This window comes from Tachypleus tridentatus, chromosome 13 (assembly GCF_004210375.1).
Source record: "Tachypleus tridentatus isolate NWPU-2018 chromosome 13, ASM421037v1, whole genome shotgun sequence".
In the NCBI taxonomy this organism is placed as follows: Eukaryota; Metazoa; Arthropoda; class Merostomata; order Xiphosura; family Limulidae; genus Tachypleus; species Tachypleus tridentatus.
The window spans coordinates 1,288,736-1,315,040 of record NC_134837.1 but is presented as its reverse complement, the minus strand read 5'-3'; the positions used below and the strand labels follow the sequence as shown (position 1 = coordinate 1,315,040).

The 26,305-nt window shown below is 32.8% G+C and overlaps 2 protein-coding genes across 2 annotated transcripts; both read left to right on the top strand.

Moving 5' to 3' along the window:
* Positions 1-1,704: 1,704 nt before the first annotated feature.
* Positions 1,705-14,786, top strand: LOC143240054 (adhesion G protein-coupled receptor L2-like). The gene is made up of 6 exons (XM_076481876.1): positions 1,705-1,881; positions 3,430-3,905; positions 5,550-5,647; positions 6,944-7,198; positions 12,714-12,828; positions 14,752-14,786. The coding sequence occupies exons 1-6, from the start codon at positions 1,742-1,744 to the stop codon at positions 14,784-14,786; spliced, it is 1,119 nt and encodes a 372-aa protein (XP_076337991.1). The 5' UTR covers positions 1,705-1,741.
* A 91-nt stretch (positions 14,787-14,877) lies between these two features.
* LOC143240051 (latrophilin-like protein LAT-2) lies at positions 14,878-22,768 on the top strand. Its single transcript, XM_076481873.1, has 3 exons — positions 14,878-14,945; positions 18,189-18,359; positions 22,648-22,768. The coding sequence occupies exons 1-3, from the start codon at positions 14,878-14,880 to the stop codon at positions 22,766-22,768; spliced, it is 360 nt and encodes a 119-aa protein (XP_076337988.1).
* Positions 22,769-26,305: the final 3,537 nt, after the last annotated feature.

The following is a 26,305-nucleotide window of genomic DNA, read 5'->3' as shown; positions in this document are numbered from 1 at the left end:
GCGTGCACAAGTATTGAAACCTCGTTTCTAGCTTATAAGTCCTTAGACATGCCGCTATGCTACTTGGAGGCAAGAAGAGGGAGTATAGAAAGTTACCTAATTTTAATTCCAGGACCAGTAAATGAGTTTTAAGTAAATATACAAAGTTAGTTACAAACGTATACCCATATCAGCGATAATCCAGAAATAAAGAGCACATATGACACGACTTGACAAATGTGACGTCACTGCAAAACTAATTAATTTAAAAAACAATTTAACGTAAGTTGTTAGCCAAAAGATAATTAATAGTAAAACTATTTGGTCTATAATTAAAAGTGTGCAATGCACAGCAAATAATACATAGATATTCAAGATGGAGAATTTTAAAACTTATCGTTTACTATAAATATGTTTTCGAGTCAGAGGAGATTCTACTTTTTTAAGTGTCCAGTATTAGCTTTTTCAATCGCCCAGGTTTCTATTTACTTACGCTTTCCAGACCAGTTATTCATCTGTTACTGAGTTTATTATTAATGGAGACAGTTAGTTACCAAACAATTCAACGGTTTAACAAAGATAAAATCAATTAACCTTTGATTCTAATAATCAGGGGTTCGTTTCCACTCGATGGACTCAGTAGTTAGCCCGATATGTCTTTGCTATAAGAAAACACACACACACACATTCTAATAATATGAATATCAAATTAACGTTTTAATTTCTATGATTTTAGAGGACTGCGTTAGCGGAAGTGTTGCAGATATTTTCATTGTACTATATGGTAGAATTTCTATATTAAAAAAAAAAAAAACAATTTTTTTTTTTTTCAATTCTTTACTCACAAACCATTTATTTATACCATAGCTTTCGACTGTCAACAACATAGACGACGTATTGTGACCATAAGAACAAGTGCTGATATTGTATAGGATTTTTTTCAATTTTAAGAGTTTTAATATATTTCTTCGAAAGCCATTTTATTAACATTAACTTTACCATAAAGCGCAAAAAAAAAGATAGATATAAGTAGAAAATAGATAATACACTGGGTTGCTGTGAAATATATCCCAAACAATTAACAAAGACATGGTGAAAAGTAAACTTTATCTATAGTAGATCGTTAGGCTTAGCATAAAATATCTAAGTACACTAATTACATATTTAAAAATGCATTTACATAATAAAAAATCATTCAAAATTAAATCTAATTTATTCTATTCTATTACATATGTGAACACTACATATTGATTCAATTTGTTTTTCAAAAGAAAATTTATGTTCAAAGTAATCGCGCGATCCCTGGTAGAAAGTGTTTTCAAAGTTACGTTAAAGAAAAGCATCCCTATTTATTCCATTAAATTTAAAATTTTATAAGGAAACATTTTTAGTCTAGTATTTTATGACACTACATGTGTATCTTTAGCCTTCCATGATATTTTCTATTTATAACGATTTCATAATGAAAAAACTCTACCTAATACTTTAACGCTAGTTGCTCCTACTTCTTTTACTGTTTGATATTTTATTTGTGTATCCAAACGCATCATGGTATGTTCCTGAGCAAGAAACTTAAACGCTAATTTTTACCAATTTAGCGACCATCTGGACCAGTGGTTCTAAATGTCCTCACCGCGAAAATGGCTTTTCTTCGACTAAGTTCCTCTGGATTGATAAGAACCCTGTTCCAGCTTGGATAAAAAGACAAGTTGTCTCACTGGAAACAAATATAGAACCCGATGAGGGCTGTGTGTACTTGTATATGAGAATCAGCGAGAATCCCAGTCAAGAAGTAATCTATGGATTCTCATCCGAATCTTTAGAGTACAGTTTTATTTGCGAAATGGTTTATCCTGACCAACCAAGTACAACTAGTAGATTTAGCGATATGGAGACTTCTAGGTAAAATGTAGTCACTCTTGCTTTTATGAAATTGAAAGGAAATATTGTTTTCATAAGAATCATTATACTGCGCTAAATAACCTATCTGATCATTTTAAGTAAAATTTCCAGGATGTTCTGGATGTTGTTTGGTGGTATTTATGAAGTTTTCTTTTCTTCATCACTGAAATCTTAAAGTTTTTTTTTTCATTTTGGGACTCTTTACTAAAACAAAACTCAGTTTCACAAGAAAACCAACAACCAGTATTTTTTTGAAAGCCATACTAATTTATTAAAATTCTACGAATAAAACATCAAAACCATTTTATCAAAGTTTTACAGTTTTTAAATCAAAAGTCATTTATTGTAAGTATTTTGAATTAAAATCTTGGCAATTAAGTGTTGAAAAGAAAAGAGAACAAAGCGGAATACTGCTAGCGATGTCTGACCATTGGTCGTTTTGTTTTTACCCTGGAAGCCCTCCTCTCCCAGCAGTATATCTGTGAACACATAACACTAGAAAGTGGGTTTCGGTATCCATATTGAACATAGCACAGATAGTCCAATGTGTAGCTCTATGCTCTATTCTTAAATGTAAATAAATAAACAAACAGGCCTATTTTCTGAAATAAAATGTACCGGCTCATTATTCTGATACTCTTACAACTGATTATACGTGCTGGTCCTTTTAATTTTTTGGCTTTATAGTCAGTACAGGAGATACTGTATTACAAAATAAATATATTTAATGCTCATTTGGTTTGGTTTGTTTTGAATTTCGTGCTAAACTACACGAGGGCTACGTGCGTTAGCCGTCCCTAATTTAGTTGTGTAAAACCAGAGGAAAGGCAGCTAGTTTTCACTACACAGCGCCAATTCTTGGACTACTCTTTTACCAACGAATATTGGGATTGATCGTCACATTATACCGCCCCCACGGCTGAAAAGGCGAATATATTTGGTGCGACGGGTATTCGAACCCGCGACTCTCAAATTACGAGTCGAGTGTCCTAACCGCTTGGCCTTAATACTTATAATAAAACCAGTTGCTGAGCGTTAACGTACTATTCTACATTTAACAGATAGAGCGACATATTCTGCAAGTGTTATTAGCTATGTCCGAGTATAATTAATGTTAAGAGGTCTACTATCAATCAATACATAACTAATTTGTTCCACAAGAAAAAATTGTGTGACTCCCAGTTTAATTTGTTTTTGATGTTGAGTTATAATTCTTAGTCTGCAATAGACAGAGTGATAGATCAGTTGATTAATTTAGATAAATTCATGTAAATTCTTCCTGTTGATTTGATACACTGTTTGTTACAGCCAGGATTCCATTACGTTCCTGTTAATTTGATACACTGTTTATTACAGACAGGATTCCATTACGTTCCTGTTAATTTGATACACTGTTTATTACAGCCAGGATTCCATTACGTTCCTGTTAATTTGATACACTGTTTATTACAGCCATGATTCCATTACGTTCCTGTTAATGTTATATACTGTTTATTACAGCCAGAATTCCATTACGTTTCTGTTAATGTTATACACTGTTTATTACAGCCAGGATTCCATTACGACAGCCAAGACGGACAAAATTTTGTCTTCCGTTGATTCTACAATAAAAACTACAATGATGTCCTACCCATCAACAGAGTCTCTTTCTCATGAAACTACCGTTGTGACAACGTTATTCTCCAAACACATGAGTAGCATAACCAGTACGATGGCACATAATCCACCCACGGAGCCTTTCACTTATCCCACTAGCACCAAGAAAGATATATTTCCTGTTTATACTGAAACCTCATCACAAGGCATTAGCATTCCTCCTGTTAGTGTGATATGCAGTTCGTTTTCAAGCCCTTGTAACCAACACACTACCACTCAAAAATTTAACGATGTGGACAATTTCGACCGAAGCTCCAAAATTCCTCACTCTTTAGATTATTGTCCAGGTCTAGAAGTACGAGGAATCCAATGGCCAAACATCCTTAATGGTTCAGAATGTTCTTGCCCCTGCCCAGGAAATTCGATTGGTATTTTAAATATTATTGTGTTAGTGAGCTATGTTCTGAAGAACATGTCTATGTTTAAACATGTACATGAAGAATTGTTCTTTATAGAACTGTCTATATATCTATATTAAAAAAATTTCTTTAAACTGATATTCACATAGAGCTTTTGTTACCGGTAATGAATCCTTAACAGAAAATGTGCTTTTGAACCATATTATCAATCGTAAACAACAATATATATGTTTAGCAACCGTTGGTTAAGAAAACCACTGGAGTGATCATTCTTAAAAATATGTGATTAGGAGATTTCAGTCATCAACAGTACAACGATTTTCATATATTTATGAGGCATTCAGAATAAACGTGATACTACTTTATAGGTGATTTTTATATCACAGTCAACAGGAAACAATAAAATAAGCCATTAAAGCATTTCGATATACACAAAATCAGTTTATTATTAATTTTGTTACTCTTATGTGTGTGTGTGTTAATAGTATAACTCAAAAGGCATTAATCTAATTATTATGAAATTTATTACAAAAGTTAAGTTTATCCCAAAAACCTTCTTGATTAACTTTTGGTAAAATTTGGTCAAACGTTAAGATCACACCGAAGGCCAACCATAACTCTAAGATTGTTCATCGTATTCTGTTAAAATGTGGTAAAGATTTGTCTCACAATGTCTAACTGATGAAAATTATGGAGAATTTTTTCACAGTTTAAAGTCATAATTGGTATGTTGTGGAGAATTTATGTCTGAGTTTAAAATCTCGCTGAAAGTACTCTACTTTCATTACAATGATAGCAAATTTGTATTTTGAGAAATAGTCAAAACTTGAGAACATATTCAACTAGAAAGAGGACCTTGGCATCTAGCGTTAAATTTTAGAAAGATATAGGAATTGTTTGGTGTGTATTTTAGAATCGTTTCTCTAAATGTAAAATAACATTGCAGTACAGAAATATTAATCTCTGATAGCCTTTCTAGTTATTAATATGAAGTAGGTTTCTGTTTTCTTGTTTTTTAGCTTTGCCCTAGTTTGTCGATAAAGTTCAAAACATGTTTAGTAATATATAAAGTGACTATTAAACTGCCTTTTATTAACGTTGTTTGAATCAGTTTTCTTCCAAGTGTTCTATGAACAGCATGTTCATGTTTGGAATAGCTTAAATGGATGAATGGCACCAATGAGAACGAGTATAAGAAATAACACTCTTCCTGTTTCGAGTACAAATACTTTCATTTGATACAATATTATTGACTGATACAAGCAACTAATAAATCCTGGTCATATTTTTTGGGGAATGTGCAAACTATCTTCATTTACCTAAGTCAAAATTTATGACACTTAGTCAATATAAAAATGAAGCTCGTTATTCCTTGAAGAAATATTTGAGGTCACCACCTTAAATATGGAATACCATAGATAGCTATAGTAAATTATACACACACTTTCCAGGCGTCTGCGATTGGCCAAAACATTGTTTCAAAAGTGGACGAGGCAAATGTTTTTGGGTCTAGAACTAGAATTTTTCATCCTATAAATAAACGAAACGAACAGATTGTTAAAAAAAACCTCTTGAATTTTTCGATTAGAAGTGCAAAGAAAGTTCTTTAAATAAGGGCACGTCTTTTAATAAACATTTTAATTGTTCTTATAGGAAAGGCCACATGGAGGTGTGAAAACATGAAGTTTGTAACACCTGTTCCAACTTACTCGAATTGTAAACATCAGTGGTTGATGATTTTAGAGAAACAGGTTTGTGTTTTTAACCATTCTATCCATGAACATAAATCATGTGTCTGTGACTTGTCGGCTTGACTTATTAATTACCAGTTTTATCTTTTACGACGTGAGTCAGCAAAATATTATGTTTTTTTTTATGTTTGTGCGCACAAACTTCCAAGTATTCAGATAAAGGTTTAAAGTGTACTTTTTGTTATCGTTTGTTAACCTCTAAGCCAACGAAAATTCAAGTTATCATAAGTCAAAACAGTATATGTAATATTTAGTTTCTCCCCCTTTCTAATGTTGTAGAGCTTAAATTTTGTGAAAGTTAATTGCAGTATCCCAAAACTACCGTGAAAGTTTAAAGTTCGTTCATCACAACGAGTTTGTATCAAGCTGATATTAATATAAGTTACAAAAACATAATGTATATATTCATTTGTTTATAATTTTTATGAGTATTTGTTACTAATATTTCACCCTCACTCGCCTATACATCGAAAACATCCTACAAACTAATTTTTCAACCATAAGTTTTCTTGCGGATAAATTGGTTATTTCATATAAGTAGGTAATTTATTTTATTGATGGTTTAAAGTTCTGGTGTATACAATTTGAATGTTTTGTGAAACTGGATCGCAACCAAAGTAAGAACAGACTGTCAGGGATCAGAAACTAGTTCTAAATCATATTCTCTAGAGTTCATAATAACCGTTGTTACTGAGCTATTAATCCTGAATTATAGTGAACCAAGTTTCGTAATGTCGTTTGTGAATGGGAAATTAAAACCGATTCAAACTATACTGCTCTAAGTATATAAGAGACCAGCTTAGCCTCATTTTGTACCATGTTCAGTGTATTTTTCATGGCTAAATAGAAAAAAAAAAGCAGTTCAATTTGTCGTTATTGAATGGTAGTTTAGGTCTGAGTCATTAACTGATAAGATCACTATGTCCAGTGGTTATTTTTGTCCAAAATAAAATGTCTTTGTTAGGAAATATTTGTAAATATGTTTTTGTTTCTTTGTATTTTGTGCAAAGCGTAACAGTAGTTCCAGTCATCAAGTTTATTGTGACTTAAACGCTTGAAATATTGGTTCTAATTTATTATAGAATGTGTGAATTTTGTTTATAGCAAATGTGTGATAGTTTTGAGTCACTTTTTATAAAGCACAATGTTTACATAACGAATGGGAGAATAGTTCTGAATCATCACCAAAGTAGACAAAAGAAATGTTTAGTTTAATTTATGATAAATATTTAGTGTTAATAACAGATCTGAAGATCTATGAACGTACTTTGTAAGTCTGGATTTATTGATTTCTAGATAAAGAATGGATGGAATATTTTGGATATAAGTAAAAGTCTCAACGAGGGGACCTTAGAAGAGGACATATTTGGTGGAGATGTAGCTACTATCTTATCTATCGGAAAGAAACTCCGTGTAGAACTTGAACGTAATCTGAATGAGAAAACAAATGACATAAAAGAGATGTTGGGTCTCGTCATCAACAATATTATATCAACTTACGATAATTTAGTCAATGAGAAGCATGATCTTGCGTGGAAAGATTTACCACATGTAATTATTTCAACAACTTAATTTATGCCATAATTAGTTGGAAATATTGCTGTAAATAGTGTAATGAGTCGGCATTAGTATATTACAATTCATTTTTAAGATTAAGTTGAACAATGTACGTACAAGGTGGTTACTGTCTGTAAATCCTTTCTTGTTTTTCTAAACTTTTAGGGGCGAAACGAATATATTCTCTCACGGATATTAAGCCCACTTTAACAGTGAATTACGAAGGAGTTGTAAAGTGGGAGTGCTTGGTTATACATGCAAATAATATGATAATATAATTTACAGTTGTCATACCAGTCAAATTACAAAAGTGGGGTGTTAAAACATCCCTATTTTCGACGCCTATGTTTAACTTCTCAGAACTTATTAAGCCATTAGCTCTGTTTTAAGGTCGTGTAACGAAATTTTCCTCTCATAAGTACGCTAGTACCTATAGTAGGAGTGGGGCGGATACATAATGCATGCAATATAAACTATTTACTCATACACACTTTTAACAATCAAATAGTATATCTTCAAAAGTACTTGAAAGACATCTTTAAGTAAGAAACAAACTACAAATCACACAACCACTTTAGAAACCCAACAAAGCAGGTACAAAAAATTTTAAAAATCACAAATTTCCCAATCTCATTGACTAACTGACATCGTCGGACACTTCTAGCTGTGTAACAAAAGACTTAACACTGTTATAAGTGCACCAGATAGAATGATAGTACAGTGAAAACATGGTAATTTTAATGTTATTCAATGATAAACATAATTTAAAAAAGAGGCATTTGACGTACACCAGATAATATATTGAACAGGGACCCTTACTTTAAAATACATCTGTTTGCTCACTCTGTATACTGAATCGGCGTATAGCCAACAGATGATTCCCACCGCTATACATGAAAGAGACAGTAGGTATTCCTGTCAAGACATGCCTGTTAGTTTACAGGACTTTGAATCCATTTCCTGAGTTACCTAATGCTGGGTAAAAGCAGAACGATAATCATATGTAACTATATGATGCTGCAATGATTATCAATGTACTTACACGTAAATAAACAAGGACAAAGTCCAGCTTAAACCTGTTTCTTTCATAAAAATTAACCTGCATTGCCAATACTAATGTTTACCTAAACTCTAGTTATTGTCTATACTAGATGAAGTAGGTCCATAAGTTGATTTATTAATTAATCATCCATTAGTATATATACACAACCACAACTCACGCTACATCACCCAAATGACACTGCACACTTTTGAACGTACAGCACACACACATAACATTATTTGCACATACAAGGTAAAATAATTTTATTCATCATTCATTCAATTGTGTTGATATCCTGTATGAGAAAACGTGCATGAACAAGTGGAAAAGGCCTAGCATGGCCAGGTGGTTAAGGAGCCCGACTCGTAATATAAAAGTCACAGGTTCGAATCCCCGTCGCACCAAACATGCTCTCCCTTTCAGCCGTGGGGGCGTTATAATGTGACGATTAATCCTACTATTCGTTGGTAAAAGAATAGCCCAGGAGTTGGCGGTGGGTGATGATGACTAGCTGCCTTCCATTTAGTCTTACACTGCTAAATTAGGACGACTAGCGCAGATAACCCTCGTGTAGTTTTGCGAGAAATTCAAAAACAAACAAAGAAGCGGAAAAATGTTTTAAAAAGTAAACGTGTAGGAATGGGTGCACCAAAAGTGAGGAAACAAGGTAGGAATGGACATGAAGTAATCAAACTTATATGAAGATACAACCTAGCGAGGTTCTTCTGTGTTCATGATATTATACAACTTATGGGTACATATAAATCTGTGTCTATGAATCTTCTAGATTTTTTATAGACAGTAAATAATCCATGACGTTAATACATAGAAACATCTTTGGATTATTTTATTTCTTCTGTTTAATTCCGCTTATATAGTTAATGTACGAAATTCTGTTGCCTTCTCATGCAATTTAAAAAAGAAGGGATAAATTATAAAGACAAAAAAAATACAAGTTATGGGTCCACAGGTGTTATATAAACACATTTTACTGTTTATGTACTGCCTCTAGGAAGTTTCTGCGAATCGAATTACTAAACTTATCAAACTTAGTTGCGCTTATTTTAATAAGTTTAGTACACCTGGCTTTCTTGTATACAGGATAGAAAGAATAAACAAAAAAGGCATGGACCAGATGTAGGACACGACCCCTTGTGAGACTGTACAAAGAAAATTGTATTTCATTATACCCATTTCCTATCTTGTTTCCTCACTTTTTTGTTATAACACTTTAATTTTTCGTGATTTTTTTCTACTTATAAAGACGTATCAGTATATAAGAACAGGGATGCTGAAAGACATAATCTATTTTCTCTACGAATGGTTTGATTAAAATAAGTTTTTACGGTTACAATTATTTAAATTTACTGTAACAACCAACAACTAGTGATTATGTGCAGCATTAGACTAACAAAAAGTACACTTTTTATTTACCACATTCTGTAACTCACTGGTTTGTGTTACACGTTAATTCTACAGACAACCTCAAAACTACTTGTATAGTTAGTTTTCATAAATTTTAGGAAATACAGAGCAGTAAATTCAGTTTAAGATTATACAAAATGTGACGTAACTCTATTATTTTAGTCATTAGATTTCCAAGCATAACGAGCAGTACAATATATTACATACATCCCAAGTAGACCAAAATAATAAGTATAATTTTATTTCACTTTGAACTTCAAAATACATGACATACATATTGTGACCAATTTTGATCTAAGGCGTAAACCACGTAGATATACATCAATAAATAACAAAATAGTAATATATTGTCATTTTAGTTGGTTTATTTCATGTGTGTTAACACCTTTACACGATCTCTGTACAGTTTTGAGAATAATTATTTTTTATAGTGAGTAAACTTAGGCTGTATTTTTATTCTTACAATTAAAGGCTATTACTGCAACGCATAAGAAATTACAATATGAATAAAACGGTATGTTATTCACAATGGTTTAATTATGATTTCGAAAGAAGGAAAACTCTCCCTCTTGTGATACACTTCGTAGGTAGCAACAGCCTTTAAGTATATATATATATACAAGTATATTTGATAGTTCAATTTACTTTAGTGTAAAGCTAACATAAAGTTATTTGTGTTCTGTACACAGAAGGGAATTGAATCCTGGTTTTTGGAATTGCAATTTCGTAAACTTACCCCTAACCCACCAAGGAAAACTCACACATATGTATATACAACCTTGACGAAGTATTAGAGACTACTTAAATTTCAGCTTTGGTTCTGTATTTTTGTATTACTATATGAAGACAAACTTCTGCGTCTGTATGTACCAGTAACATGTTGTTGTAACTGTTTCTTTATTGGTTCCTCTTTGATTGTTACTTACACTTTTTTTTTTTCTTTCAGTAAGAGAACCGTGATTGATAAATGTCCTAAATATAAAGGAAGCATATTGTCTTTTCGGCTCTACTTTACTTGTTATGGCCCGGCATGGTCAGGTGGTTAAGGCACTCGATTCCTTATCCGAAGGTCGCGGGTTCCAATTCCTGTCACATCAAACATGTTCACCCTTTCAGCCGTGGCGGCGTTATAATGTGACGGTTAATCCCATAATTGGTTGGGAAAAGAGTAGCCCAAGAGTTGGCGGTGGGTGATGATAACTAGCTGCCTTCCTTCTAGTCTTGTACTGCTAAATTAGGGACGGCTAGTTCAGATAGCCCGCATGTGGTTTTGCGCGAAATTCAAAACAAACAAACTACTGATTATTCATTTTAGTAAGAAAAACGACTGTAAGAAAAAAATAACAAAATTAAAACATAGGACATTATATTTTTTTTAAATCGTGAAAAGTTCGGGCTGTAGAAATAATGTTCTGTGTCTAATGAGAGTACAATTCTGCATTGTGTTTGAAAGTATAATCTCCTTTCACTAAAGCAGGCAAAGAAAAATACGTGGAAGTTTCCACAACGAAGCTCCTTAGTGGTTTAGCGGTAAGTCTGAATACTGATTTTGCATACTAGTGGTGGGTACAAAACAAATAATTCATTGTGTAGTTTTGGGCTAAATATAAACAGAAAATACGAAAAAATATAATGAAATTTATAATTGAAAGCATTAGAAAATATCTGTTGTCCAGATTATTACCCATTTATGATTCTACAGATGATTGCTTAATTGAAATTAAAAATGCAGTTTGATCAATAGTTAAACGAGAAGGGAAGACGTCTGTTTATATGTATCAAATCATATATATACGTTTTTAAAAAAAAACACAAAGAAAATTCCTTTAAGAAACAAATGCGGAGAGAAATTCGATACTATATTTATTTATATGAAAAAGCACTTAATTTGTATTACAATTGTCTCTTTTTTTTATCAGGCTTATTGCAATATCTTCAGAGTGATAACTTCTTGTCAGTATTAACCACAATAATACTATCATGTTGTGATGCAGGAAGTATGTATGGCGTGTCAATACTGCTGAAATGATAGAAAACAATATATAAACGTACACACTGAGGTTTGTCTCATACATCCTTAACCCTGTTTCTCTTAGAACTCTGAGATATCTGTTTAGTGATTTAAGACCTTTCAACACGTTTGCTTTTTTAGTCAGTTGGTTTGTGTACCTTTAGATAACTTACGCTAAAACTGTCTCTATCTTATTCAAATGTGATTTAAATATTATTATTTTACCGTAAAAGCTGTTAAGACACCATGTATGGACGTTTCAGTTTTTTTTAATTCGATATGCTTACATTTAATTTTTTAATAGAATTAGACGGACGCTAACATCCTGAATACGATAAAATAAGTCTATGTTTGAACAGTGCATTTACAGTAGGATTCGGAAGACATCTTGTTTGCCACTATTTTCTGAATAATCACAACTTCAATCTTTTCACATCACCTGTCTTCTTTTGTTCCAGAGGTTTTTCTTAATGATTCAAAACTGACATGCTTGTATACAATACAGCTAATTACAGCACATTAAAACATAACTATTTAGATAGATACACTGCTTGGTTAGCCTTAATGTAGGGTTTTATAGTGCAATACAAAATAGTTGGTATATATTTAGATCTTAATACAGCGTAACTAGGCCAACTTAAAAACCAGTATTAAATAATATAAATTGTATGTGCATGAAAATATCCAGAAGTAGTGAGTAAGAGTTTGGTCGGATGTACTGATTCACCTCAAGAAAACCTTATATTCACGTTGTGTGTATGCTTGTCCACAAACTCTTGTCACAAGTAACTTGAAGTAACTATAGCAGTAACTGAAGATAATAGGAGAGCTTTATCGGTACTTTGGGGTCCTCCCTGGTTCACTGGAGGATCAACCTTCTCAACAGAGAACAGATATTTTATGCAAGTTTAGTATAAAGGTTAAAAAAACAACACAGAAAGGAGATCTTGTGAATAATTAAATAATATATATTCATATTTTTTGTTGAATCTTCTACTGTATAATTTATACATTTTGTTTTTTGCTTACAGCACGACCAAGTGACTTCGGCAAGCGAGATTATGTCAGAAGTGGACAAGTTAGGTATACTGTTAAGCTGTCAACTTTCACCTGGCTCCAGAACTTCTATTATCAAACAATTTGTAGGTAAGACTGTTTTCTTACTTGAAGTGGCCACAGAAAACCTTCTTTCAATATAATCAATAAATCGATTGTCTTACAACCACTGTTAAAAACTGGCAGGAAAATAACTTTGAAAATGACATATAAAATAGTTTCGAAATTACTACAATTTAATTATCTTATAAAGAAAGTTTGAGAGGAGAATCGTTGAGAATATTTTAAATCAAAATTAAGAATAAAATTTTTAGCTCTTGAAGACGTGTAACAAGTAAAAATATATGTAATTACTTTTTTCCTAGTTTCTGGTGACAACGAAGTTAAAATATTTTGGTTTCGGCCTATTTCTCTTCATAGTGATTTCAAGTATTTCCTTTATGGAATGAGTTGATATTAGAATTGCTTGCTTGTTCTCTACTAATCTATCAAATCAATATTGATGAATCAAATAAATGCACACCGTCATCGCACGTGTATTTATATGATTTTGACACCTGCATCATTGACCAGTTTTATTGCAAAAGTGTTATTCCTATTGTAAACAGGCCCATCATGGGCAGGTGATTAAGGCACTCGACTCGTAATTCGAGGGTCATGGGTTCGAATCCCCGTCACACCAAACATGCTCAACCTTTCAGCCGTGGGGGCGTTATAACATGACAGTCAATGCCACAATTCGTTGGTAAAAGAGTCGTCCAAGAGTTGGTGGTAAGTGATGATGACTAGTTGCCTTTCCTCTCGTCTTACACTGCTAAATTAGGGACGGCTAGCGCAGATAGCCCTCATGTAGCTTTGCACTAAATTCAAACCAGACCAAATAATTATAAAATGAAGGAAAATGTGTTTTGAAACAGAAGAAAAAATGCGTTTGTCTGTTTATCGTGGAGCATAAAGTTACACAATGAACATTTTACTCTAGTTCCACCACGAGTATCGAAACCAGACTCTTAGCGTTATTAATCCTCAGTCTCAGCTTTGAACAATCTGGGATCGAAAACAGATTACGTAAGTTTTAAAATAGGACAAAATGAATAAAGAACGCAAACGCAAACTAACGTGGCAGGGATTTGGTTTGAGAGAGAGAAATCAGGATGATTCTCTCCGACTGGGTGTTCAGGAATAAATAAAAAAGATATTGAAATATAATTTATATAACAAGCAATTACAGATAACTAGAGAATAGTCTAATGCATATGTCCAGTAATCATACCAAAGTATTGAATGACGTCATATGTTTTAATTTTACAAATTCGAATGTGTTTTTCATACACTGGCTGGACTATTTCAGACTTTAAAGTGGACTAACAAAGGAAACAGTGAATAAACCCTCACAGCTAGTGACTCGTTGTTAATAATACTGATAACTTTATGTGGAATATCAGACTTTATTCGCGCCTCCTGGGATTTAGTTTAACATGGAAACGTCTCTAGTTTAGGTGAGGATTTTTTAGTAAATGGAGAATATGGGACATGAATTTATATGCAATATATATAAAAAAGTAAAAGAGTGTGATAATTGAAGACCGTATTTATAGCAATGTAACTAAGGCTATCTGTCGCAGTATATAATTTTGAACTACTGACCAGATGGTAAGATTGCCAGTCAACAGAACTCTACCACCCACCACCTACGCTAATGGATTGACTATCATGAGTATCTTATGATATTGTACAAATTCTAACCCTTTCGTCAGATCTAGAATTAGAGTTCTACCAAAAGACCAACAGGTGACACTAGTTGAAAACATTTAAATCCAACAAAGAGTGAATAGCACTTATAATTCAAAAGCAATGACCGTGTTATCATTTCTTTTGTAATTTATGGAACACGTAAAACAATAACGACTGTTTTTTCATGAATATGCTCTACGTTCATCTCTAATTCTCTCTATCGGGTATGTAATGTATTGAATCATGTAGGTCTTAATTCGTATTTTATTATTGTGACAGCACTTGAAGCTTTCACCTTCCCGAACAAAAAATAGCGAACGTTCTGAAATTTCCCGAGCTGTCTGACACCCAACTGATCTTACCGAAAGGTTTGAACACATCCGACTTTCCTCAGCGTGTTCTGTAATGACTGGTGTAGGAGTTCACTACAAACGACTGGGAAACTACCTCAAACCACAAAACGATGGATCAAAGTAAGTTTAATACCTTAATAGAATAGGGCCTTATTCAAAGTGTATGTATTTGTTTGTGAATAAATTGTGTGACTTTTTAGTATACACCATTAACAGTAATGGGTTTTAAGATATTGAAAGTTTATATCTTCAAACCAAACGAACAAAAAAAGGCGCTAACTTCAGAAATCCTATTCCGTAAACTCTTTTATATTATAATTGATTCTGTAGACCTTCTTATATTCCCCATTATTAAAATGTCAGTAATATCAGGTTTAGTTTCTAAGATCCGTGCTCTATTTTATATGATAACAGAGAATAAATACTATTTTAAAGATGAACATGACCATATATGTTTACCTGTTACTTCCTACGATCAGACAAATATTACAGTACCGTTTAATATCACTTAACTAAGTATTATGTCACTAAAGAAGTAACAAACAATAAGTAAGACACTTAACTCAAGCACCCAACCTTGACGTTTCCACCCAAACAGCAGTAAAATAGTGTGCTACTATTAATAACTTGCTCTAATTTGATCATGAATAAGGTTTAAAATCACTCATTCTAATATTGTAACAAATATTTAATAGTATTTAATACTATGTTCTTATCTAATGCAACATTCTGTTCAACACTGCGTGTATATGGAAGGTAACAATAGTAACACTATGTATTACAAATTCAAGCAAATTAACTAAGTGTTCGCCACTATATAGTTACATAATGTAATAAGTTGAATACTTTGTTTGAATTTCGCGCAAAGCTACAAGAGAGCTATTTGCGCTAGGCGTTCCTAATTTAGCAGTGTGAAACTAGAAGGAAGTTAGCTAGTCATCACCGCCAACCACCAACTCTTGGGTCACTTTTTACCAACTAATAGAAGTATTGTTTATTACATTATAATGTACACACGGTTTAAGGCCATGCATGTTTGGTATGAAGGAGATTGGAACCCGCGCTCTCAGATTGTGAGTCGAACGCCCTAATCACTTAGCCATGCTGGGCCCTTCAACATTGTTTAACAGCTATCTAAAATGTGTAAAAGTAAAACTGAGGTTAATCACACTTTATAAATCTAACGTATCAGTCCTTCCTCTATCGTCCATCGTACAGATTCTGGAGGTGCACTATTAACAAACACTACTGCTTCCATAATAATGAGCTTCTATATGAAGTAAGGTGCTATCAGTCTCTGATCACACATCTTGATAAACTTTCCACAAACTTTCCAATGTATGTGGTCTACGACTTTAAAGGCACTGTTTAAGATATTAAAGTCCATTGGAGCTGCATTGGGCTAGTTGATAGATGTGTGTTCGAAAGTGATTGCCATAACTTTAACTTCTTCCGATAGTTCAATGTTACCTCCGGAAGCAAACCCTTGGACAAAGCAATTTTGACAACGGAGAATATCGAACACACTCTAATCCAAAGTAATAGTTTCAATCAGAATGAGAAAGTTGCGAAAGACAATCCTCTGATCTAAGAAACAATTGTGATGAAAATATGTATTTATCCTGATTTTCTTAACAGTAAAATAAAAATTTGAAACTAACAACAACACTCAAGGCTTAAGGTATCAACAATCTTCAAGTCACTTCTGAAAATCAGCGGCTGTTCTCATGGGAAAGATGAGAGAAGAAACCGTAATTCGACTTGACGCAGATCCAATAGGCCTTCGTGCATTTGATCTGGTTAAGGGTGGCATTGAAAACTGATACGTAAATAAGAGTTTATCACTTTGTATAGTCTGAGATGAATGCTTACCACAGAGAAAATTGTGGTGGCGAGCAGTAACACGTAACTACATTAATCAAAATTGAAATGATTTGAAAATAGACTCGTTACAATGGCGGCACAAAACTTCGAACATCGTTCGAATCATGCGCACTTAACCTCAGTTGAAACTTTTGCATAATTTGTTTCAAAGATCTTTTCAGAAATCGTTTCCATGCAGGAACATTTACTGAACTTTTCAAAAACTTTAGTGAAATAAACACTTTTAGCTTGTCTGGCTTCTGTTGTTATTATTTGGTTTTATAATGCAAATCTAAGAGCATTTACTTGTCGCATTTCACGTGTTTCAGGTTTAAATCGTAAACGAAATTGAACATTTTATTTTGGTACTGCATGATTATAGGTTAAGTAATATTTATTAAATCATACATGATATGTTAAACCATTTAGTAAACCAGAAAATTATTGTATTTATAAAATATAAGATTTCTTAGTTATGGTTATTGCCACTTTGACCTTTTGTGGCTCAACGGTAAAGATTCAGAGGTTAAAATTTTCCTTTGGGTATAGCACAGGTAGCTAGCCCACTGCGCGGCTTTGTACTCGTATCCCGGTAGAACAGCGTTTAGTCTACGGACTTTCAGCGCTAAAATTGGGGATTCAAAACAAATAACCAAAATTTTACCTTAACAACAACAATAAAAAAAACTCATCGCTTCCAAACTGTTTAAGTGACTTTACTTAATTTTCTAACTGACATATATTATCATGAAATCTTACAGTGTTAAGTCCAAATTAAGTTAGGCTGTTTATAGATAGTTATATTAGTAAGCTCTGATAATCATGACGATGGATGATAAAACTTTTTTTTTAAATATCAGCTAGCAAGGTAAGCTTTAATATTATATGAGTCGTACTTGACCAGGCACTCGACTCATAAACTGAGGGTCGCTGGTTCAAATCCCTGTTACACCAAACATGTGCTCCCTTTCATCTGGGGGGCGTTAAAATGTTACGGTCAATCCCACTATTCGTTGGTAAAAGAGTCGTCCAAGAGTTGGTGGTAGGTGATGATGACTAGTTGCCTTTCCTCTCGTCTTACACTGCTAAATTAGGGACGGCTAGCGCAGATAGCCCTCATGTAGCTTTGCACTAAATTCAAACCAGACCAAGAGTTGGCGATGGGTGGTGTTGACTAGCTGCTTTTATTTTAGTTTGACAGAGCTAAATTTAGGACGGCTAAAGCAGATAACCCTCGTGCATCTTTGCGCGAAATACAATACAAACAGATTCTTCTCGTACTTAGAGGACTATTATACATATCTGTTCCTAATATATATATATATATATACTTATCTGGACTACCTGCACCTAAATATTTTAAGAAAGTAAACGTATAAATTTAAAATCGTTTTAATTCACATGCTATGCACTTTTTTATTTTGTTGAATAAAAAATGTATGTTAAAAGCCAACGGATCTACTTTTGAATTTCATTTTTTTATTTCTGTCGGAAATTAAGAAAAATCGGTCAAGAAACCAACGAAGTCAATTCAGATATCCTGGGTTTTACAGTTGGGAAGTCTGGAAACTCTATAAGCCTCCCAGCTGGGTTAGATGTCATCTTGAGACTGGATCATCTCCGCGAAGGCAGGGCTAGCAACGTTAGCTGTGTGTTTTGGAACACAACAAGGTTGTACATATTGACTGAGCAATAATAACGTATGCCTAAAGTGTACAGCTAGACGCGCAGTACTAACATACTAATTTTTTATAAGATTCTAGGAGAACTAAAATTTTAAAAACCATCACTTGATAAGTAGAATACGCTACATTATAACATTTAATCTGTTTAACGTTATAATAGAATTATTTAAAAGGCATATATCAGAAAAGAGAACTTTCTTTAACTCATCCGCCCGCGTCGCGCTAAACATGCTCGCCCTCCCAGCCGTGGGTGTATAATGACGGTCAATCCCACTATTCGTTAGTAAAGAGTAGCCCCAGAGTTGGCGGTGGGTGGTGATGACTAGCTGCCTTCCCTCTAGTCTTACACTGCTAAATTAGGGACGGCTAGCACAGATAGCCCTCGAGTAGCTTTGTGCGAAATTCCAAAAAAAAAAAAAAAATTTAACTCATCTGTTCTTTTTACCTTACGTCTTTCACTTCTTCAATAATCTATCTTAAGTATACGTGTAATATTTAATTGGGCATTTCAAAGAAGAGCTTTAATTGTATATTGTTTACCTCGTTTCTTTTATACTTTTGAACAGTTTGTTTTTCGTTATTAATATAATATGAATATTTTTCATTGAATATCGCATCTTTGTTCAAGATTGTTTGGTTTTGTTTTGAACTTCGCAAAGCTACTGAGGGCTATCTGCGCTACCTGTCCCTAATTTAACAATGTTAGATTAAAGGGAAAGCAACTAGTCATCACCACCCACCGTCAACTCTTGGGCTACTCTTTTACCAACGAATAAGTTGGATTGACCGTAACATTATAACGCCCCCACGGCTGAAAGGGCGAGCACGTTTGTGATGGGCATTCGAACACGCGACACTCCAATTACGAGTCGAGTGCCTTAACCACCTGGCCATGCCGGGCCTCTTTGTTCAAGAATCCACCAAACCAACTAATTAATGATTTTGTTTTAAATCTATCTGTTCGCTAAATTCTACATAAAATTGGTTATTATCAAGTAATAATAAAAATATCACCATAATACATATTATACCCAACAGTATATAATTATAAATACTATTTGTTTATTAAGGTCAACTGTAAAATAATAAAATATTTTCTTTTTTATGTTTTCTTCTTCAACAAACTCGAAGAAAAATAAAAATCATCTCTTTTCCTTTTGTTCACTTATATTTTATAAAAGTATACATTCAACTAATTGTATGTATATGAACGAAATAGCTTGGACTGGTTGATAATTTGTAACAAATATGAAATAAAATACTACCGTGTGCGTGTAGATATTTTTAAACGTGTTTTTTACACGAAGCTATTCAATCAATTTCAGATGTAGCTTTGAACAACTTACAACATGTGCCTCCACTTTAAGTTTGGACATAACTTTCAATAAAAAATACAGCATATTTAAGGGTATAATTTAGACTATGTTTAGTTCGCTTACTTGAGATGATATATTATTTATGTATTTAATTGAGTCGACAATCATAGTACAAAGTCAGCAGTGAACATTTTCTCACTTGTAAAGCTGTAATACGGCGGACTCAGCAGATAGTCAGATGTGGCTTTGCTTTACGGAAAACAAACACACACACTGCTGTAATAAGAAATTGATGAATGATTTAACTTTCACATAGATCGTGATACATTAGTAGTGGGTTTTAGAATATAATAGAGTAAATTTGGAAAGTAGGTATAGTACACTGAGGTAGTATATACAAAATGCATTAAGCGAACAATGTTTCTGAAAGAGGTACAAACATTCACATTACTCAGTATATGAAACTTAGATTTGAAAGCTATAACCAGATAAGCATTACAGTTTCAACCGAAGTAGGCAATAAGTCTTGTGGCTTAACAAGTGCCGAGTACATCTTTTATTGATATCAGAAACAAACCCAATCCACAATTAGCTCAGAAAATACTGCTTATAAAACCAAAATCCAAGGTATCATTGCATGGGAAAGATTTACTGTTATTGACAGTTAGTTACTAGAGAAGTTTTAATTAATTCAAGAAGAAGCACATTTTGTGTTCGATTCCTGAGTACAGTGAACCAGAAGTTCTGACAGCCTATGAACATGTGGTGGATTTGTTTCCGTATAAAAAAAACAAACAAACATGGAAACAGTAGGCTCTATAAGTGTACCTCTTGCCCTTCTGCAAGAATGTCACATAAATCTGTCATGGGTCCACTTCTTCGTATTAACTTTAATTATTTATGTTAGCATTACCTTTTTAAGTCTTTAACTTGTGATTTCCTTCACGACTTCCATTAGAGTCAGAGAAATCAACTATACGGATTGGAAAATCTGAGTGAAAAGTTTTGGAAAGGTGAATGGAGTTAGGATGAATGAGATATAGAATAGAATGAAAATATAAACACACGTGCCTTCAGATTTGATTAATATAAATCGAATTTCACTTTGCATATTACATGTACAAAACTTGTAGACTGCACAACTCCATCTTGAATTGGTCTCAGCTCTGCAGATTCAATAACAAACGTAAACTATTAGTGGCTATCGTCGAAGAAAGAATATTTTACCAGTCCTACCTGCTAAACGCTGAAAATCTTCACTTCTGTTATTGGAGAGTTATATTAACTTAAACTAGATGTGTGAACTAATTAGCCTGAACATTGTGTTTAACACAAACTATCTTTCTTTATTTTATATATTACGTGTTTCATTTTAACTCAGTCTACTGACGTTACTTTATGACGTTTAAACCTTCTTGTGATGTATAATCTACATGTAATTAAATTCAGAAAATACAAAAGTCTACGTTTTACATTCTCTTACTCTGTCTTCTAAATATCTCAAAATTATCGTAACAAGATATTTTCTTATTAGAATTCTGTTATTTCAAAATACATCTGCTGTACTAAAACAACATGATTTCACCATTTAGTTAGCTGAACTTCTAGTTTTCAGAAAGCGTGGCTGTCTTCAAATTGGTAATTTTCTAGTTTTAAGTTTATTAGTTCTACTTTATAACTGTGAGAACTATTAATTGCTATAGACATTCTGAGACTCACTTTTGACACTGTTTTGTAAATGATTCAATTACTTTGTTAGTCGCAAGTGTTAACAACCAGAGAAATATTTTATTTTACTGCAAATGATCCATATTAATTTCATTCTGTGTGAAAAGAAGCGAAACTATGTACGGTTTGTTGACCGAGATATATTTGTAAATATTTTAATTATTAAAACAACACACGATATCTTTGTCATCATGTTCTACATTCTACTTCTCTTTGGTCATTTTCTGACTGTAGTGTGTTTTGTGCTGAAGGAGGGAAAAACGTGCTCGTTTCTTTATTTCTTAAAAAAATGTAATCTAAGAAGTTCCCCATCTACCTATGAACGAAATTTGAGCGTTATGGTTACAGATATATTTATTTACATGTTTAGATCAAGTTAATTATTAAACTAACACGAGTTTTTTTCTACACTTTATACCAAATATATTCTACGACAACTACCAATATTCTAGAGAATCTATGATAGTTTAATAGAATAACATAGATATTTTAAAATTAAAATACTTAAGTATGTGAAAGTCTTTTAAGCGTAGATAAAGGTGCTGAGTTTTTTTACCTAGTGCATTAAAAGTATGAAACGTAGTAACAGTAGTTAGAACATTTTGGCATTTTCTGCAAAAGATATATATATTCTGTAATTTACGAGTGTTTATTTTCTTATCTTTTGAAAAGTTTTAATTATTCTTTGTAAAGGTCTACCAACTTTGTCTTATGAAATATTTTCAAAACGCAAACTTAACAGAAAAAAATGTCTTCTAGCTACTAGAAAAATATTTTAATTTATCTGTGAAATTGCCTTTGCCAGTTGACAGTTATGTCTTGCTTTTCTGAGTTATCTTAAAGTTCGTGCAAATAAGAAGAAAGTCCCAATAAAATACGACAAAAGTGAGCTTTAATTGAAATTTATTTCAAGGAAGCCTCCTCGAAGAGAGAGAGGACGCTCCAGTTAATTTGAAAACTGTAATTTTGTATTTACATCAAACACCAAAAATAAAATATCAAAAGTGTTCAAGATTACAGTGCATCAAAAATATTGAAATGTTTTAGGGATCGGTAATTCTTAGATTAACATAAAAAGTGATAAAACATTGTTTCTAGATGTTTCATAATAGCAAAGAACAAAAAAAAAAGAAACATTTATAACTTAAAGTTTTGTTGCAGTGTAATTGTATAGAAGAAAATAAACTGTGTAAAAATATACATTTTATTATGATTGTGATGTTTTTTCAGTGTAACTTATCCAGAATGGGACACCTCAGGTTGTCGTTTGATGTGGACCACCACAACTTCTACTTACTGCGCATGCTCTCATCTTACAAACTTTGCTGTATTAATGGATTTTTCTGGGTAGTAAGTATCTTTCTTTCTTCACGTTATTGAGGAATATTTTAAAACCTGGAAAAATCGTTTGGTTTGCTTATCATTTAATTCCTCTAGAAACAGATATGTTTTATGTATTCCTGTAAGAGTTTATACCCACGTGCGTTAATGTATTTAATACCTTGCTCTATACAATTAGAATGGTCATTGCACTTTAGAATACCTCAGAAAAAAGTAGTAAAGTAATAGGAAAAATGTATGCTGTTGAATTAAAAATATTCAGATACGTTATAAGCCGAAATTTATGGGAAATTTGATCAGTTTTGGTACAATTTGAATATAAACTTTTATGTTGTTGTTTATTAGTTTCGCTGCTTTCGTGATATAAATTTTGGCTACTAATGATTTACAGACACTCAAGAAACACAACAAACCTCTACGAATATTGTCACTGGTATGTTGTGTGTCATCAATAGTTGCTTTAGGATTGACCATCGCTTTCCTCGTTTTCTTTAGGTATACTATTACACTATCTATAGTAATCCCTGAAAAGGCCAGAATCAGTTTTGCAGTAATGTTTTAGCTTGCTTCCCTATGTTAACCACGTGTTAATATTAATAGTAGTTAGTTTTAACATACGAATTATATTTCCGATAAAATATAATTGTGTTGTTATGGCTGAGAAAAGGATAAAGATGCATGTATTACTCTCATTAAAACTATAAAATAAAATCACATTTTATTATGTTAATTGTTTTACTCTTCAGTATTCCAAAGAGTTGTTTATTTGTTTGTTTGGCTTTAAGCCAAAAGCTGCAAATGGGCTACCTGTACCATACCAAGCAGGAACCGAGCCCTGAATTTTAAAGTTATAAGCTCTATTCTTACTGCGGATCCACCAAGGAGTTAGAAATAAAGGAAAAGGTGTCATTATTAACAAAATACTTCTTGTTTTTGGTTTTATTCACGTCTTACGTTTGAAATTATAACATTTAGCAAAAATAATTACTTGGCTGTAAAGATAAAGTCGATTCTCAACTAGAGATCAGTTATTGAAATGTTACATTGATCTCAGAAAACTTATAAAAATAAATAAATTTCAACCAGTGTGCGCTGAGATTAGCGCTGATAATGTATCGTACAACATGTTATCTGTATTAGAAAAGATTAAGGTAAGAAGTACAAAACTCGTATGACTTTGGGAGTGTGTCGAGATAAATCATTCGCCAAAAAACTGAGCATATGAGAGCTTTTCAAGACTAAATTAGTTTTTCGATAAAAAATGAGTACATTCGTTTACTCTTAGCGAGCTCGTAAATGTGATTTATCGTTATATTTGTTTTGTTTTGGAATTTCGCAAAAGCTACTGAGGGCCATCTGTGCTAGCCGTCCCTAATTTAGCAAGACTAGAGGGAAGGCAGCTAGTCATCACCACCCACCGCTAACTCTTGGGCTACTCTTTTACCAACGAATAGTGGGATTGATCGTTACATTATAACGCCCCACGACTGGGAGGGCGAACATGTTTGGCGCGAACCCGTGACCCTCAGATTACGAAGCGCACGCCTTAACGCGCTAGGCCATGCCAGGCCCTTATCGTTACATACAAAATAAATTCAAAAGCTTTTGAACTTTGGATCTATCGTAAACCAACAATATATTCTATTTTGAATTGTATATTGCGGAAAACATTATTTGGAGATTAAAAGGGTTTTGATACTATAAAAGAAAGAGACACCAAAACTTTAAAAAGCTTGGTTTAACAATAATATATTGTTATGACTTAAAGAATAATGCAAAACGTGCCAAAATTCAAAGAAATTCTTAGTAGATTTACCACCCTCCAGTTACACTGTAAGATCACAGATTACATGCGTCACAAACCGCTTTGCAAATACAGAAGTCAGTCTTGTCCACACCTTTTTTATTTACTATTCAATACCCGTAGTTGGCAGAGCACGGATAACCTATTGATTATCTTGACAATCTACCTGAATCGACGGAAGAACGTCTTGAAAGTTTCAGTTCAAAGTCAGGCTTTTTAAAATTTATAGACGTGAGACAAGAAAACTTGAAGAAACCGTGTGGAGATAGGAAAATTAGATATGACGACGCTGTATGAAGATTAGAATAACAACGTTGATCACACGTTAATGTACTTTTAATTTTATCATAACCACTATGGATCAAGCTTACGACAAATTTTTATCATTTTATATATTTTAATTTTCTTATAACCACTATAGACTAAGTTTGCGGACGACAAATTTTTCACCATTTTAATTTACTTTTAACTTTATTATAACCGCTACAGATCAAGTTTGTATGCGACAAAGTTTTGCCATTCTAATGTACTTTTAATTTTATTATAACTGCTATACGAGTTATATAAAACCAAAGCTGTAAGTTTGTGGACGACAAATTTTTAACCATTTTAATGTATTTTTTTATAACCGCTATAAATCAAGTTTGTGGGCGGCAAATTTACAATTTTAATGTACTTTTAATTTTATTATAACCGCTATAGACCAAATTTGTGGACACACAATTTTTTTCACCATTTTAATTTATTATAATCACTATAGACCAAATTTGCGGACGACAAATTTTACCCCATTTTAATGTATGTTTAATTTTAATATAACCGCTGTAGACCAAGTTTGTGGACTACAAATTTTTTCAACAACAATGACTATTTTACAGTATTTTTCATACAGCTGACGTGTAAGCAGAAGTCCTTGTTTTAAACTGTAACTTTATGGACTTTTCGTTTAATATCCTTGTCCGTCTCCTAAAAAACACGCAGTATCCTATACCATCTAAAATTTGTGTGATGACATGAAGTTCTACTATCTTTTAAAAGAACGCTTACCATCTTTAATTTATTTTAAAACTTCAAAAAAAAAGTTTAGTTAAGTACTTTGTTAACACATTTTATTGTATCAGTTGATAGAACTAGATAGTTAACATATAATATTTGTATTGAAAATTTTTCGTGCACTTTACTTTTCATTAGGCCTAATACATGAGTGTTTCTTTCATAATTTAGGTAACTGCTCAGTGTTCTGGGTCGGAATGAAATAATAAAAGGTTTGATTTTGAATGTTAGCACAAAATTACGTGAGGACTATCTTCATTAGTCATCTCTAATTTTAAGTAAATAAGTTAGAGGAAAAGCAGATATTTACTTGCTCCATTCGTTTCAGACCCTCCGCTGTCGGCGTAGCACCATTACTTGTAACGTCAGCGCTTCGTTGCTGGTGACACATTTCTTTGTTGTAGTAGGGTTAGACAAAACGGAAGTGCCCGTAAGTAACAGACGATTTTGTCGTTCAGGTTGGCCTGAGAAAGTAATAACACATAGAGGTGTATGTGTACTTTTTAAATGTTATTTACAGGTTTCTTAATAGAAAAGAGTACAAAATAAGTGTACAGGTAATGTACATTTCCTTTATTGTTTATAGTTGTTTTGTACAAAAAAGAAATGTTAGGGTTTAATTTAAGAAAAAGCCTAGGAAATAAGAAACTTGAAAGTAATATATGTATCGTTTGTTTTGTTGATTATATG